This window comes from Panicum virgatum, chromosome 2N (genome assembly GCF_016808335.1).
Source record: "Panicum virgatum strain AP13 chromosome 2N, P.virgatum_v5, whole genome shotgun sequence".
Classification (NCBI taxonomy): domain Eukaryota; kingdom Viridiplantae; phylum Streptophyta; class Magnoliopsida; order Poales; family Poaceae; genus Panicum; species Panicum virgatum.
In genome coordinates, this window is record NC_053146.1 from 21,028,889 (window position 1) to 21,042,418 (window position 13,530).

Consider the following 13,530-nt stretch of genomic DNA (forward strand, 5'->3'; position numbering starts at 1 on the left):
CCGGGGAGGGGATCGTGAGCTAGAAGACGATGGCCAGCGGGTGGCCCCACATGCCAGTGACCCACTCGGTGCTGTACGGGCACCCCCGTGATCCAGAATGGGACACGCCTGTCGATGTATCGACCAGGCGGTCGGGTGCTAGCGGACAGTTATTGGTGGTGCCAGATCCGTCAGGCGGAGCCACGCAGCACGGAGTCTGCTGACGTGGGCGGACGGCGGCCGTCCGCCCGCCCGCTCCAGCTGCCAGACGTGCTGGTCCTTTGGCGCTTTTGAGAAGCTGCTGAGACGAAGCACCGAAGCTGCAGGCAGAGGGGATCTTGATTTGAGAGGAGGGTCCTTGAACCTTGACGCGATAGCAAGCAGGATAGCTTCCTGTGCTATCCTGTACTTGCTTGGCATCTCCTACTTTCCGGACCAGAGTCCATCATGGCCATGGGAGCTGTGCTCTCCAGTAGAAGCTTCGCCTCTCCGCCCTCTTCAGGTGACACTCGATTCTCCATGCATTACTTTACATTTTTTTCCTTCCCAGTTGGTTTGTTTACTAAAGTAGTGTACCTCCTGATTCTTGCTAACTCTGAATTGGGCTTGTTCACTGGTTTTATTTCCATGTTAACTCCGAAATACTGCAAGTGTACCTCCGAATTAGTTTGTTGAATTGTTCACTGGTTTTGTTTCTAAGTTGGACTCCGAAATACTATAAGTGTACCTCCTGATTCTTGCTACTGTTGGGGGCATCAGCTTTACCTCACCATTGATCTCCATGCTTGCTTACTCCAAGTTCTAGTTGGCAGCACCTATGGTAGGATATGATGCCTGGGTGCTACAGAAATTTACGGATACTTTTGTTGTTTTGCAGTAAAGAGACATGAGCTGAAATATTCCACATCAACACAGAACATGTGTGTGTGTTCATCGGCTCCTGGACAAAGATTCCATCGACACATTACGTGGACCTCGTTTTTCCCGGCCCAAAGTCACTCAAGAAACACTGTCGGCAAGACATCAGATATCTGGGCGATTTAAGAACCCTGTGTTGAAATCCTCCGGAGACCTTCTGAAGGTCTCCAATGCAAGCATCAACAAGAGAATTCTATCCAGGGTTGATTGCTTTCTCACTTCAGACCCAGCAAGCCGTGGTTGGCTGAAACCAAGGAGGTGGCAGAATTTCACTAGTACTAGTTGGGTGGGTGCTTGTGTCCACCCGGAGTACAGACTACCCATCAGAAAACGTGCTGACTGCAAAGCCGGGCAGTATGAAATCACAGGATCACCATTCAGCCCTTCTGATGGTCCTGATGCAATTCTGGTTGGCGATACGAGCAATATTTCTCCCTGGGGGCAGCAGTTCCCAAAGCGATGGACCATCGTCCTCTGCTTCTTTGCGTTCCTCCTCTGCAATATGGACCGTGTGAGTTAATAAAAGTGCTTTTGTTTATATAAACTCATATCTGAAGACATCGGTTAAGTTCAATGGTAGTAGTTTTAAACTCTGGTACTTTTCCTTTATGCTTCCTCAACATTCCCTAACTTCGGACAGGTCAATATGAGTATTGCTATACTACCAATGGCGTCAGAGTTCAGCTGGAGCCCAGCAACCGTTGGCCTAATCCAATCATCTTTCTTTTGGGGCTACCTTCTTACTCAGGTGCGTTGCATTGCAATTGCTGTGCACCGAGAGCCAGTTCTGAACTGTTTTCATGATGTGCACTTTAGTACTGGTATATGTTGTTTCTGATATTTTGTCATGTAAATCGATGGGTGCAGATTCTTGGACGTATTTGGGCTGATAGGTTCGGTGGCAAGGTTGTGCTTGGATTTGGTGTTGTATGGTGGTCAATTGCAACAGTTCTTACACCCCTTGCTGCCAAGATTGGACTTTCCATGCTTGCTCATCACACGTGCCTTCATGGGGATAGTCGAGGTTATTATGTCTTCTTCTTGCCTCTACACTATGTACTGTATTATTACTTTGTATCGGCTGATCGCTACTATGTATGAAATGTGAACACTGAAACATTTATATGAAGGGGAGTTATTGTCACTTATAATCAACAGATACTCAGATACATTACTGGAATTAAACCAAAAAAGATAGCATTGTAGTATCTTATATGCTTGACAGTATTTTGTAGCAAAACTTGAACATTTGGCATCCAACTTAGTGGTTCAGGTGCTCTGAATAAATCAGATTTCTAGAGCCACAGTACAGTGTAGGGGTTTTTGGTTTTAGCTTTGGTTTTAATTATTTTTCCACTATCTATGATTTTACAGGGTGTTGCCATGCCTGCTATGAACAACATCCTTTCCAAATGGATCCCAGTTTCAGAGAGAAGCAGATCTCTTGCTTTAGTTTACAGTGGAATGTACCTTGGTTCAGTCACTGGCCTCGCTTTCTCACCTGTGTTAATCAGCAGATTCGGTTGGCCTTCTGTTTTTTACGCATTTGGGTCCCTAGGAAGCATCTGGTTTGCACTTTGGCAATTCAAAGTAAGTTACATTAAGAATTGTATTACTTTATAATCCTTGTTTGTACAAGTTTACTCAGTACACATTTGTTTGTTATAAAGTTTGCTTTAGTTGCCATTTAGTTTTATTTTATCTGTTGACACACATCAATCTCTCTGGAAATTAGCATACTACAACTTTCCTTGTTGCCGTTCTCTTAGCTTTTCGGATATGGTACTTATTTCTTACTCAGGCACTCAGCTAACGGCCAGTATGTATGTTTGATTAGGCACACAGCTCTCTAGATGATGATCCAGAACTGAGCAAAGCTGAAAAGAGGCACATACTAGGTGGTAATGCCTTAAAGGAGCCTATCACTTCGATACCATGGAGACTAATTCTATCAAAGGCTCCAGTATGGGCTCTAATAATATCACATTTTTGTCATAACTGGGGAACATTCATTCTTCTAACATGGATGCCGACATACTATAACCAGGTTGTTACAATTTTATGCTGTTAAATGTTTGGCATTCCTCATTGCTAATATCAACTAATGACACTACGTCATGCCATTGGTCCCCAAATGCCTAAAAACCAGGTTCTGAAGTTCAATCTCACCGAATCCGGGCTGCTGTGTGTCTTGCCATGGCTGACAATGGCTATTTTTGCAAATATTGGTGGTTGGATTGCTGACACTCTTGTTCAGAGAGGGATTTCTATAACAAATGTTCGTAAGGTAAGTTCTCTTTGAGTATTTCAATTTTTTTCATGAATGAATTTAATAAAATATTTATGCTGAGAACTACTGATCTTGAAATAATTGTGCACCATGTCTTTGCAGATCATGCAATCTATTGGTTTCCTTGGACCTGCCTTGTTTTTGACGCTGCTGAGCAAAGTCCAAACTCCAGCCATGGGCCATGGCCGTGTTGTGCATGGCATGCAGTCAGGTTTGATGCGCTTCAGAATCACAATTCATCTGGATTTATATGTAGCATCTTCTTCTTCTTCTTCTTCTTTGATCCTATTTTTTGGCAGGGTAGTGATGCTTTTTCACAATCTGGGCTGTATTCCAACCACCAAGATATAGGACCACGTTACGCGGTAATGACCTGATGTAGAATGTCACTGCTCTAATGTTCTTCATTTTACATAAGAAATTCTAGTGCCAACACTCGGTGTTGTTAGAGAGTTTATCTCCTCTAATAGAGTCTATCCCTTCCCCTGATTTAGGAGGTCACGGTTGAGTGTTTCCCGTGACCTTCCCTTGTGCGCCAGGTCTCCCTGATCCCCTCCCTGATCCTACTCCTATAAATCAGGTAGAGGGTGATCCTAGGTAGAGACATATATATTGTAATTCCTGTGACTCAGTTGAATACAATCCACATTCACACTATCATGATATCAAGAGATCATCACGATCCTGTGCCAAATCGCTTCCGCTAATCCTCCCTGCCCGCCGGCGCCGCCTCCCTGGTGCTCGCGCCGCCATGGCTGGCGAGTTTCCGCCGGACCCCGCAGACGACGCCGCCGCTCAGGAGAAGGCTCGCAAGGTCCTCATCGCCGCCGCCGCCGAGGCTGCCAAGGCCGCCGCCGCCGCCCAGGAGCGGGTCCGCGCCGCCCAGGACGCCCTTGCCAAGGAGCGCCAGGCCGCCGCCGCCCTCTAGCGCGCCGCAGCCGCCGCCCGCGATGCCGCCTTCCCTTCTGCTGCTGGTGGTGACGACGACGGCGCCGCCGACGACCTTGACACCGCTGACTACGAGGCCGCTGTCATCGCCAATCTCCACGCGCAAGCGGCGGGCATCCAGAACATCCGCGCCCTCGTGCCCGTGGTTCTGGACCCCCTCTCCTCCCACTACAACCGCTGGCGCGACCTCGTCCTCCTCACCCTCGAGCGGTACGCCCTCGCCGACCATGTCCTCTCCGACGCCGCCCTTCCCGCAGTGCCGTCGTGGCGGCGCATGGACGCCGTCGTCCTCTCATGGGTGCTGGGCACCCTCTCCCCTGAGCTGATGGAGTCCGTCCGCACCCGCCAGGGCACGGCTCGCCGCGCTTGGATCACCGTCGAGGAACAATTCCTCGACAATCGTGAAGCCCGCGCTCTCCGTCTCGACGCCCAGTTCCGTGTCTTCATGCAGGGCGATCTTTCCATCAGCGACTACTGCCGCAAGATGAAGGGGATGGCCGACGCTCTCGGCGACCTTGGCGAGGTCATCCACGACCGCACCCTCGTCCTCAATGTGCTGCGCGGCCTGAACGAGAAGTTCGCCCACATGAAGGCCCACTTCAAGCGCACCAAGCCGTTCCCCTCCTTCGAGGAGGTCTGCAACGACCTCATCCTCGAGGAGATCGACTCCAGCGCGCCCACACTGTCGCCGGCGACCACCCTCGTCGCAGCTCCATCGCGGCCTGCTCCCTCCAGCGCTCCCTCTGGTGGCTCCGCGGCGCCCCAGGGCGGCTCTGGCCGTCCGCCCTCCACCAGCACCGGCAGCAACTCCGGCGGGGGACGTCGGCGCCGCCGCGGCAACGGAGGAGGCACAGGCGGCGGCAACGGTGGCGGTGGCGGCAAGGCCCAGTCCGCCCCGTGGCCTTCGTTCTATAACCCGTGGACCGGGCAGATCACCATGTGGCCCGGTCCCGCGGGTGGGCCGCAGCACCGTGGCGGCCCAGCACCGCGCGCGCCGTCGCCCCAAGCCACGTCTCCGCAGCAGGCCATGGTGGCCGCCCCGTCGGCCCACTTCACGCCTCCTCCGGCCCACTTCGTGCAGGCTGCTCCTGGGCCATTTCTCCCATACGTGCCGGCACTGCAGCAACAACCTGGTGCGCCTCAGCAACCTGTTCAGCAGACGCAACCATGGGCGCCGTGGTCTGGCTCCTGGGATCAGCAGTCCCTTGCCAGCAACTTCAGCACAGTGAGCCTCAACCCTCCCGCCGTCACTGTGAGCCTCAACCCTCCCGCCGTCACTGATTGGGTCATGGACTCTGGTGCCTCCAGTCACATGACTCCAGATTCTGGTAACATCTCTTTGTTCCGCCCCCCACGCTCCTCATCCATTGTTGTCGGCAATGGATCCACCTTACCTGTCACAGCATGAGGCCAATCTGTTCTACCAGGACCTTTTTTTCTTAATGATATCCTAGTTGCTCATGATATAATTGAGAATCTCATTTCCGTTCATCAGTTTACAATTGATAATAATTGTTCTGTCGAATTTGACCCTTTTGGCCTCTCTATGAAGGATCTCAATTCTCGGAGCGTGATCACCAGGTGCAATAGCTCCGGGCCTCTCTACACCTTCGCCACCCCTACCTCGGTGCCCTGCGCTCTTGTTGCTGCAGCTCCCTCCGTCACCTGGCATCGTCGTCTTGGGCATCCTGGGCACGAGGCTCTGTCCAAATTAGCTAGCACCTCTGCCATCAGTTGTAATAAAATTGCTAGTGATTCCCTCTGTCATGTATGCCAAGTTGGCCGCCATATTAGATTGCCTTTTGGAACCTCCTCGTCGCGGGCTCTTAAGAACTTCGATTTAATTCATTGTGACCTGTGGACCTCGCCTATCACTAGTGTGTCCGGTTACAAATATTATCTTGTTATTCTTGATGACTGCTCACATTTTCTGTGGACGTTCCCACTTCGGCTTAAATCTGAAACCTTTCCCACCTTGGCTAACTTTTTCTCTTATGTGAAGACACAGTTCAGTTGCACCATCAAGAGCATTTAGTGTGACAATGGTCGCGAGTTCGATAACTCCTCGGCACGCACCTTTTTCCTCACCAATGGCGTCCTGCTCCGGATGTCGTGCCCGTTGTAGCGAAAATGGCCTCTCATGCCATATTTCAATATAATGTTTTGGCGATTGATGACACACACAACACTTGGACTAATATGATTGTTAAGATGAACATTCCCAGGCTTTTAGGTTCAAGTGATGACAAAGAAAATATAGGCGTAGCAAGGTCCAAAGGGCCGCCCCTACGGAGCATCCGGTGGTAATCGGAAGAACCGACGCCATGATGTTTGGTGCAGGATGGAATCGAAGCCAAGTCAGCCTTTAGGCACCGGATGAACCGACGGTCCAAGAAAGGGCATCAGTGCATCGGCAGTCCTTTGTACCAGGGACGATGTCAAGTGCCCAGAAGAAGTTTCTTCAGCACCGGTTCAACCGACGGTGCATCGGTGCATACCACCGGTGTAATGACGTCAGCGTCCAGGAGAAGATTCCTTCAGCACCGGTTGAACCGGTGAAGCATCGGTGCAAAGCATCGGTTCAACCGGTGGTCACTGCGTTAGCCGTCAGGAGTCCAACGGCTACTTCGGGTTATGAGTGACCGGATGAACCGACGCCACCCCGCCAAAGGCATCGGTTCTTCCGGTGGTACGCAAATTTACAGCTGACCGTTGGAGCAACGGCTACAAGACTTGGTGGCATATATATACGCCTCACCCCGTCCATTTGAAGTGTGCTGGAGTTGCTCAACATTCTACTACACTTGAAGAACATCTCCAACCACCTTAGAGCTTCATTATACATCATATAGGCTTAAGCACACTTGTGAGAGTGCTTAGTGCTTGTAATAGGGATTAGTTCTTGCGAGAGCTCCCTTGAGAGAAGCCTTGCTGCGGCAAGCAACTTGTGATCCGTCGTGTGACCCTCCGTCTTGGTGTGGAGTGGCAACGACACTTTGTGCGGGGGAAGAGGAGGCCCCTTCCTTGGTGGAGAAGCTCCGTAGTGGATTTCGGCCGGGTGACCGAGAGAGACGGTGGCGGTGCACGAGACTCGGTGTCTTGTGAGCACTTGCCTTTGCTTGCCGGCATCGCCATTGGTGGCGTAGTGCAAGACAGTGATCGGAAGAGCCTCGGTGTCCCGTGGACGTAGGCGTTTATGCCGAACCACGTTACATGACCGTGTCTACTCGGGAGTTTGCATCCCTCTTGCACTTACCTCTTTACTTATCATATTACGTTTCCGCACTTACTCTTTGTTATGTGCCTTTAGTTTCCTAGTTAGTTTGATTAGGATTGGCTATAGGTTGCAAGTTTTTAGGGGTAAGTAGAGAGTTGCATAGATAAACCTTAGTTATAACTAGCATGTATAGGACGTGTTAGGTTTATCTTATACAAGTAGTTTGAGCCATAGGTTAAAAAGCGCTTAGCGACCCTATTCACCCCCTCCCCCTCTAGGGTCGGACACCCCGGTGATCCTTACACCCGTACACGTCTTCTCAAAATGGTAAAGCTAAACGTATGATTCGTTCCATTAATAACATCATTCGCTCCATGCTTTTTCAGGCCTCCCTCCCACCCTCGTATTGGGTCGAGGGCGTCCACACCGCCACATACCTCCTGAACCGCCTCCCTACTAAAACATTGGCTTTCGGTACTCCCCACTTCTCCTTGTTCGGTTCTCACCCCACCTATGCCCACCTTCGCGTGTTTGGCTGCGCATGTTACCCTAACATGTCCGCAACAGCACCGAACAAGCTCGCGCCCCAGTCAACCCTCGGTGTTTTTCTTGGCTACTCTAGTAATCACAAGGGTTACCACTGTTTGGATCTCTCATCCAACAGAATCCTCACTTCTCGCCTTGTGGTGTTCGATGAGGCATCCTTTCCACTCGCTGGCTCTCGAACATCACCCACTGATCTTGATTTTTTGTCTGAGTTTGAGGTCTCGGTCTTCCCGATCGGGCCCTCCCCTGCAGGTGCTCCTCACCACGCCTCGCCTGGCACCTCGCCCGCTGCGGTCGCTGCGACCAACGTCACACCCGCTCCGGCCGCTGACGCCCCAGGCCCGCAGCTCCTGGTGCCGCTCCTACACTCCGCGCCACGTGCGGCCTCGGCTCCCTCGTCACCGCCCGCGCCACGCGTGGCCTCGGCTCCTTCGTCACCCAGCGCCCGCGCCACGCGCGGCCTCGTCGCCAGCGCCCTGTGCAGCCCCGTCACCAGCGCCCGCGCCACGCGCGGCTCCGCCTTTACTGGTGTACAGCCGCCGACCTCGTCCGGCCGCTGCGCCAGCACCGCCGGCGCCTTCTCCACCACCTGCCGCCACTGTCCCAGCTCGGTTACCACCTGGTGCTGTCCCCATTGCGCCGGTGGTTAACCAGCATGGGATGGCTACCCGTGGCAAGTCCGGCTTCCGTCAGCCGGCCGCGTACACCGCCACAGTCCTCTCGCCGGTTCCGAAGACCTATCGCAGCGCCCTCGCCGATCCCAATTGGCGCGCTGCGATGGAAGAGGAGTATGGTGCCCTGCTCTCCAACAACACGTGGGACCTTGTTCCACGTCCCCTCGGCGCCAACGTCGTCACCGGTAAGTGGATTTTTCGTCACAAGTTTCATGCTAACGGTTCTCTCGACAGATACAAGGCTCACTGGGTGCTCCGTGGCTTCACACAGCGCCCTGGTGTTGATTATGATGAGACCTTCAGCCCGGTCGTCAAGCCTGCAACTGTTCTCACTGTTCTGTCCCTAGCCCTCTCTCAGAACTGGCCGGTGCATCAGCTCGACGTCAAGAATGCTTTCTTGCATGGCACCCTCAGCGAGACAGTCTACTGCTCCCAGCCCACAGGTTTTGTTGATCCCACCCAGCCTCATGCTGTCTGTCGTCTCAACAAATCATTATATGGTCTGAAGCAGGCACCCCGTGCATGGTACAGTCGTTTCGCTGCACATCTGCTCTCTTTGGGATTCACTGAGGCCAAGTCAGACACCTCTCTGTTCGTGTCAATGATACAGCCTACTTACTGCTGTATGTCAATGATATTGTTCTCACTGCCTCCAGTCTGGACTTTCTTCGTCACATCATCTCTGCTCTCCAGAAGGAATTCTCCATGAAGGATCTTGGTGTCCTCCATCACTTCCTGGGTGTGGCAGTACAGCAGTGTTCTGCGGGCCTCTTTCTTTCGCAGCGGCAGTACACCCTGGATGTGCTTGAGCGAGCTGGTATGACTGACTGCAAGCCGTGCAGCACCCCTATCGACACTCATGCTAAGGTCTCCTCCACGGATGGTGCACCTGTCAGCGGTCCGACTCAGTATCGCAGTCTGGTTGGTGCTCTGCAGTATCTCACCTTCACCAGACCCGACATATCGTATGCAGTTCAGCAGGTGTGCCTCTACATGCATGATCCTCGGGATGGCCATCTCTCGGCGGTTAAGCGCATCCTGCGCTACCTGCGAGGGACACTGGGTCATGGTCTTCTTCTGCGCCCGTCTTCGACCTCGGCTCTTGTTGTCTACACGGATGCTGATTGGGCTGGTTGCCCAGACACTCGCAAGTCTACTTCCGGCTACGCTGTGTTCCTTGGCGACAACCTGGTGTCCTGGTCCTCCATGCGGCAACCCACTGTCAGTCGGTCCAGTGCAGAGGCAGAGTACCGTGCTGTGGCCAATGGCGTTGCCGAGGCTTGCTGGCTTCGTCAGTTGTTGCAGGAGCTACACAGTCCCCTGACGTCCAGCACACTGGTCTATTGTGATAATGTCAGTGTCGTCTACCTGTCAACCAATCCAGTCCAACACCAGCGCACGAAGCATGTCGAGATCGATCTCCACTTTGTCCGCGAGCGTGTTGCTATTGGAGATGTCCGTGTTCTTCACATCCCGACGACGTCCCAGTTCGCAGACATCTTCACCAAAGGGCTTCCGACTTCAGTTTTTTCTGAGTTTCGCTCCAGTCTGAACATCTGCTCTATCGACATTCCGACTGCGGGGGGTGTTAGAGAGTTTATCTCCTCTAATAGAGTCTATCCCTTCCCCTGATTTAGGAGGTCACGGTTGAGTGTTTCCCGTGACCTTCCCTTGTGCCCCAGGTCTCCCTGATCCTACTCCTATAAATCAGGTAGAGGGTGATCCTAGGTAGAGACATATATATTGTAATTCCTGTGACTCAGTTGAATACAATCCACATTCGCACTATCACTATCAGGTGTATTGGTGTTCATTGCTTTTAAAAAGGTATATGATCTGAGACAACTGCATCTAATTCGATAATGTCCCGCAAAACATTTGCAGGTGGTACTTCTTGGACTGTCAAACACTGCCGGCTTGCTTGCAGGAGTTTTTGGTACTGCTGCCACTGGCTACATTCTTCAGAAAGGTAAAACTCAAATTCAAAAGTAATTTCTGGAGACTTTTCAATAAAAATTGTATATTCCTTCTACTCCAAACAAGACAAAGTCTGAATTAAGTAGCGGTGATCATGTTTGGTGCTGGCATAATCTAAGCTCCTCAAGGCAGCTTCTGAATTCGATGTCCCCTAGCATACTTACAAAGTTTCTGCTACCTTCATGCTAATAATTTCCTAATGTCTCTTTAATTCATTCTTTTGACTGGCAGGTTCTTGGGATGGTGTGTTCAAGGTATCTGTTATGCTGTACATAGTAGGAACAGTGGTGTGGAATGTCTTTTCAACCGGAGAGAAAATTCTTGAATGATCTGTGCTGTGAATAAAAATTAGCTGCTTTTTAGATCCATTTTGCGTAAAATACGCTGTGGCAGGGAAGGCTTTTCACGAGATGCAGCTGAAAACTCCCTTGTTAGCTAGGGATATGATGTTTGGCCTACTTATTAGAGGATGAACTGCAAATTAAAGTGTGATGCAGTTTAGAAGGTAGAGTTAGTGCCAAATAAATCTCTTATGCAGCATGCAGCTGCAGCAAGGGCACGCCAGATTTTGAAGCAAGCTTTTTGCACCTGTTTCGTGAGCAGTCCAGATCCGCTTGTACAACAGTAAGCGAGGAAACTATGTGTTCAGCCTCCCTTTTTGAGTACAGGTTACATGCAAGCTTTTTGAGCGAAAATTCTTGCATGTATCCGCGTATAAGATATTCTTGAACGTCAATGTTTTGCAATGCAGTTGCTCTACTCCGCATAATAATGTTGTATAAAGATGCACGATTGTTGGCACTTTAGTGAACATATGCTGAAGGTATCAGGTGATGATAGATCAGTTAAAAGTAGGCCGAACAGCCAATTTTCTCACTTCTCAAATCCGTGATCCTACGTGGCTTCCGCGTAAGCATGCCAAGCTAGCTAGTTTTTTTTCTCTTCATTACATTACCAATGTGCAAATATGCCAAAAGTTTTTTTTCTCGAAAAAACACACTCACAAACACGTACATACACCCACCTCCATAAATACACACATGCAACCTACCCATATGAGAACCTTCCGAAGACTGAGCCGACATGTCCTCGAAATTGACAAAATCATCCTACATACCTCACTGTTGGCTACCATTGAAAGAACAACGTCGATAAAATCCTGAAATAAATCTAGAAAAATACGAGCACCCGTGCTGAGTCGAGGACTCGGTAGTCGAGGACCCGACTCGAACCTGGGTGAGCAAGTTCTATTACAAGGAACATTACCAATTGAACTACGCTCGTAAATATGTCGAAAGTTCATATATATTACCCTTTATCAAATTCATCTTTTGCGCTCGCATCTATTTACCGAGCGACCTCCTTTATATTAATAATTTCCAGCTGTTTTGGCTCACTCATTTATTCTTTAATCGAGTATACTTTCTAAAAGATGTTCATTTGCTCCGTTCCTTTTCATCCCCACGTCATATCTCTCTGCTGGTCTCAGTTATAGTAGCGACCTCTAGAGCCATTTAATCATTAAATGCTATGAATGGGTTGTAAGAAAGTCTCCAACATATCCTCATTCCCTGATTCAACTACCATGTTAAAACAGTTGGTGAAAAAATGAGTGCTCCAGCACATCCTTATCCAATAATTACTGAGACAACCAATAATCCATTGATCCCAACTCTTCCCAAATAGAGAGTGGACTAGAATGTGGTTATTCGGGAACCCCAAAAATAACTTTCCAATTACTGGTTATTAGGAATTATTACTGGGGAAGGTTGCATACAATTTCCTATAAATGGAAGAACGAAATATGCATTTCCATATCTGATGACTAAACTGTGTTGAACCAACAAATAAGAGTCGATGGGTTTCAAACGTTGACTTAAAAAATGGGGGTGGGTGGGTTGTGGGAGGGGTGGGCTCGAGAGTGAAATGGACTTTTCACCTTAAATCTAGGGATTATTTGTAGCTAATGGTTGAGCTACTATAACAATCTATACAAAATAGTGAATCTATTGGATCATCTCTTAATAAAAACAAATCCAATTGTCAAACATGCATAATTTTGAGAAGTTTATTATCTAGCTAAGAGTTGAGTGGGGATTTGTAGGATAACTATTTGACATGGTTAAAATATTTGTTGTAAAAATCATAAATAAAATATACTCCCTCTGTCCTGTAGCATTTTTATAACAAATTAAGGAGGTAAGAAAATAAGTTAAATAACGCATGCATGTATCCCTATTTAATGTCTTGTTTGTTGTCATTTTGCTGATTTAATGCCTACCGGGAATAATTAGTTTTCAAAACACTCTATGATGTTGTATATTTGGATACAAATTTGAACTCTTCAATATCTTATATTTCAGGATGGAGGAAGTAAATGATGAAGATTACAGGTTTTGAGATTGCCACATGTAGCACACGATGGTTGCTAGCAGAGCATCAATGTACAATGAGGCTTCATCCACGAGATAACCGGAGGTAAGAGAACTCTTGATGACACTAACAAATCATTATCCTGATATAGGTGTCTTCCTCAAAAAATGAAAATATATATTGTCCTAGTCCTACTAATAACTATATCAAAGACGTACAATGTATATTGTACGGTATTTGTTCCCAGCAAGGATAGCCAACTGGAAAGCTATTCATTCTCTTCAAATTGTAGATCTTACGATTTTTAAAAGGAATTCGAGAGCTGGAGCGCCTAGGTCAAAATAATTCGAGGCCATGGGTGGGGGTGGCCCGTTGTGTGGTGGTGGCTCGTTCGTGGCTGTGTTTGGAGGTGCTGAAGGCTCATGGTTGCTATTAGCTTTGGGTCGGCGTTTGTGGTGCGGTGGTGATCCCGGTGGTGGCAAGGTTAATCTTTAAACCATGACAGCTTAGCAAGTCTTGGCGAAGCAGTGTCCAGAGACGGAGTGTCGCTTTAAGGTGATTTTGCTTCTGTGTTGTGAGGCGGTGGATGTGGCGAGGCCCCCACGCGG

General features: G+C 49.4%; 1 protein-coding gene and 1 pseudogene across 1 annotated transcript; both read left to right on the top strand.

The window, feature by feature from the left end:
- The first annotated feature begins 48 nt into the window (after positions 1 to 48).
- Positions 49 to 10,915, top strand: LOC120660029 (annotated as a pseudogene).
- On the top strand, positions 7,550 to 10,203 carry LOC120660030 (proline-rich protein 36-like). Its single transcript, XM_039938356.1, has 2 exons — positions 7,550 to 8,757; positions 8,931 to 10,203. The coding sequence occupies exons 1-2, from the start codon at positions 7,866 to 7,868 to the stop codon at positions 9,023 to 9,025; spliced, it is 987 nt and encodes a 328-aa protein (XP_039794290.1). The 5' UTR covers positions 7,550 to 7,865; the 3' UTR covers positions 9,026 to 10,203.
- Positions 10,916 to 13,530: the final 2,615 nt, after the last annotated feature.

Coding starts and splice junctions, on each gene's coding strand:
- LOC120660030 (XM_039938356.1), top strand. CDS start 7,866: ATGCCCACCTTCGCGTGTTTGGCTGCGCATGTTACCCTAACATGTCCG. Junction 8,758..8,930: donor CGGCGCCAACGTCGTCACCG/GTAAGTGGATTT, acceptor GCCCTCTCTCAG/AACTGGCCGGTGCATCAGCT.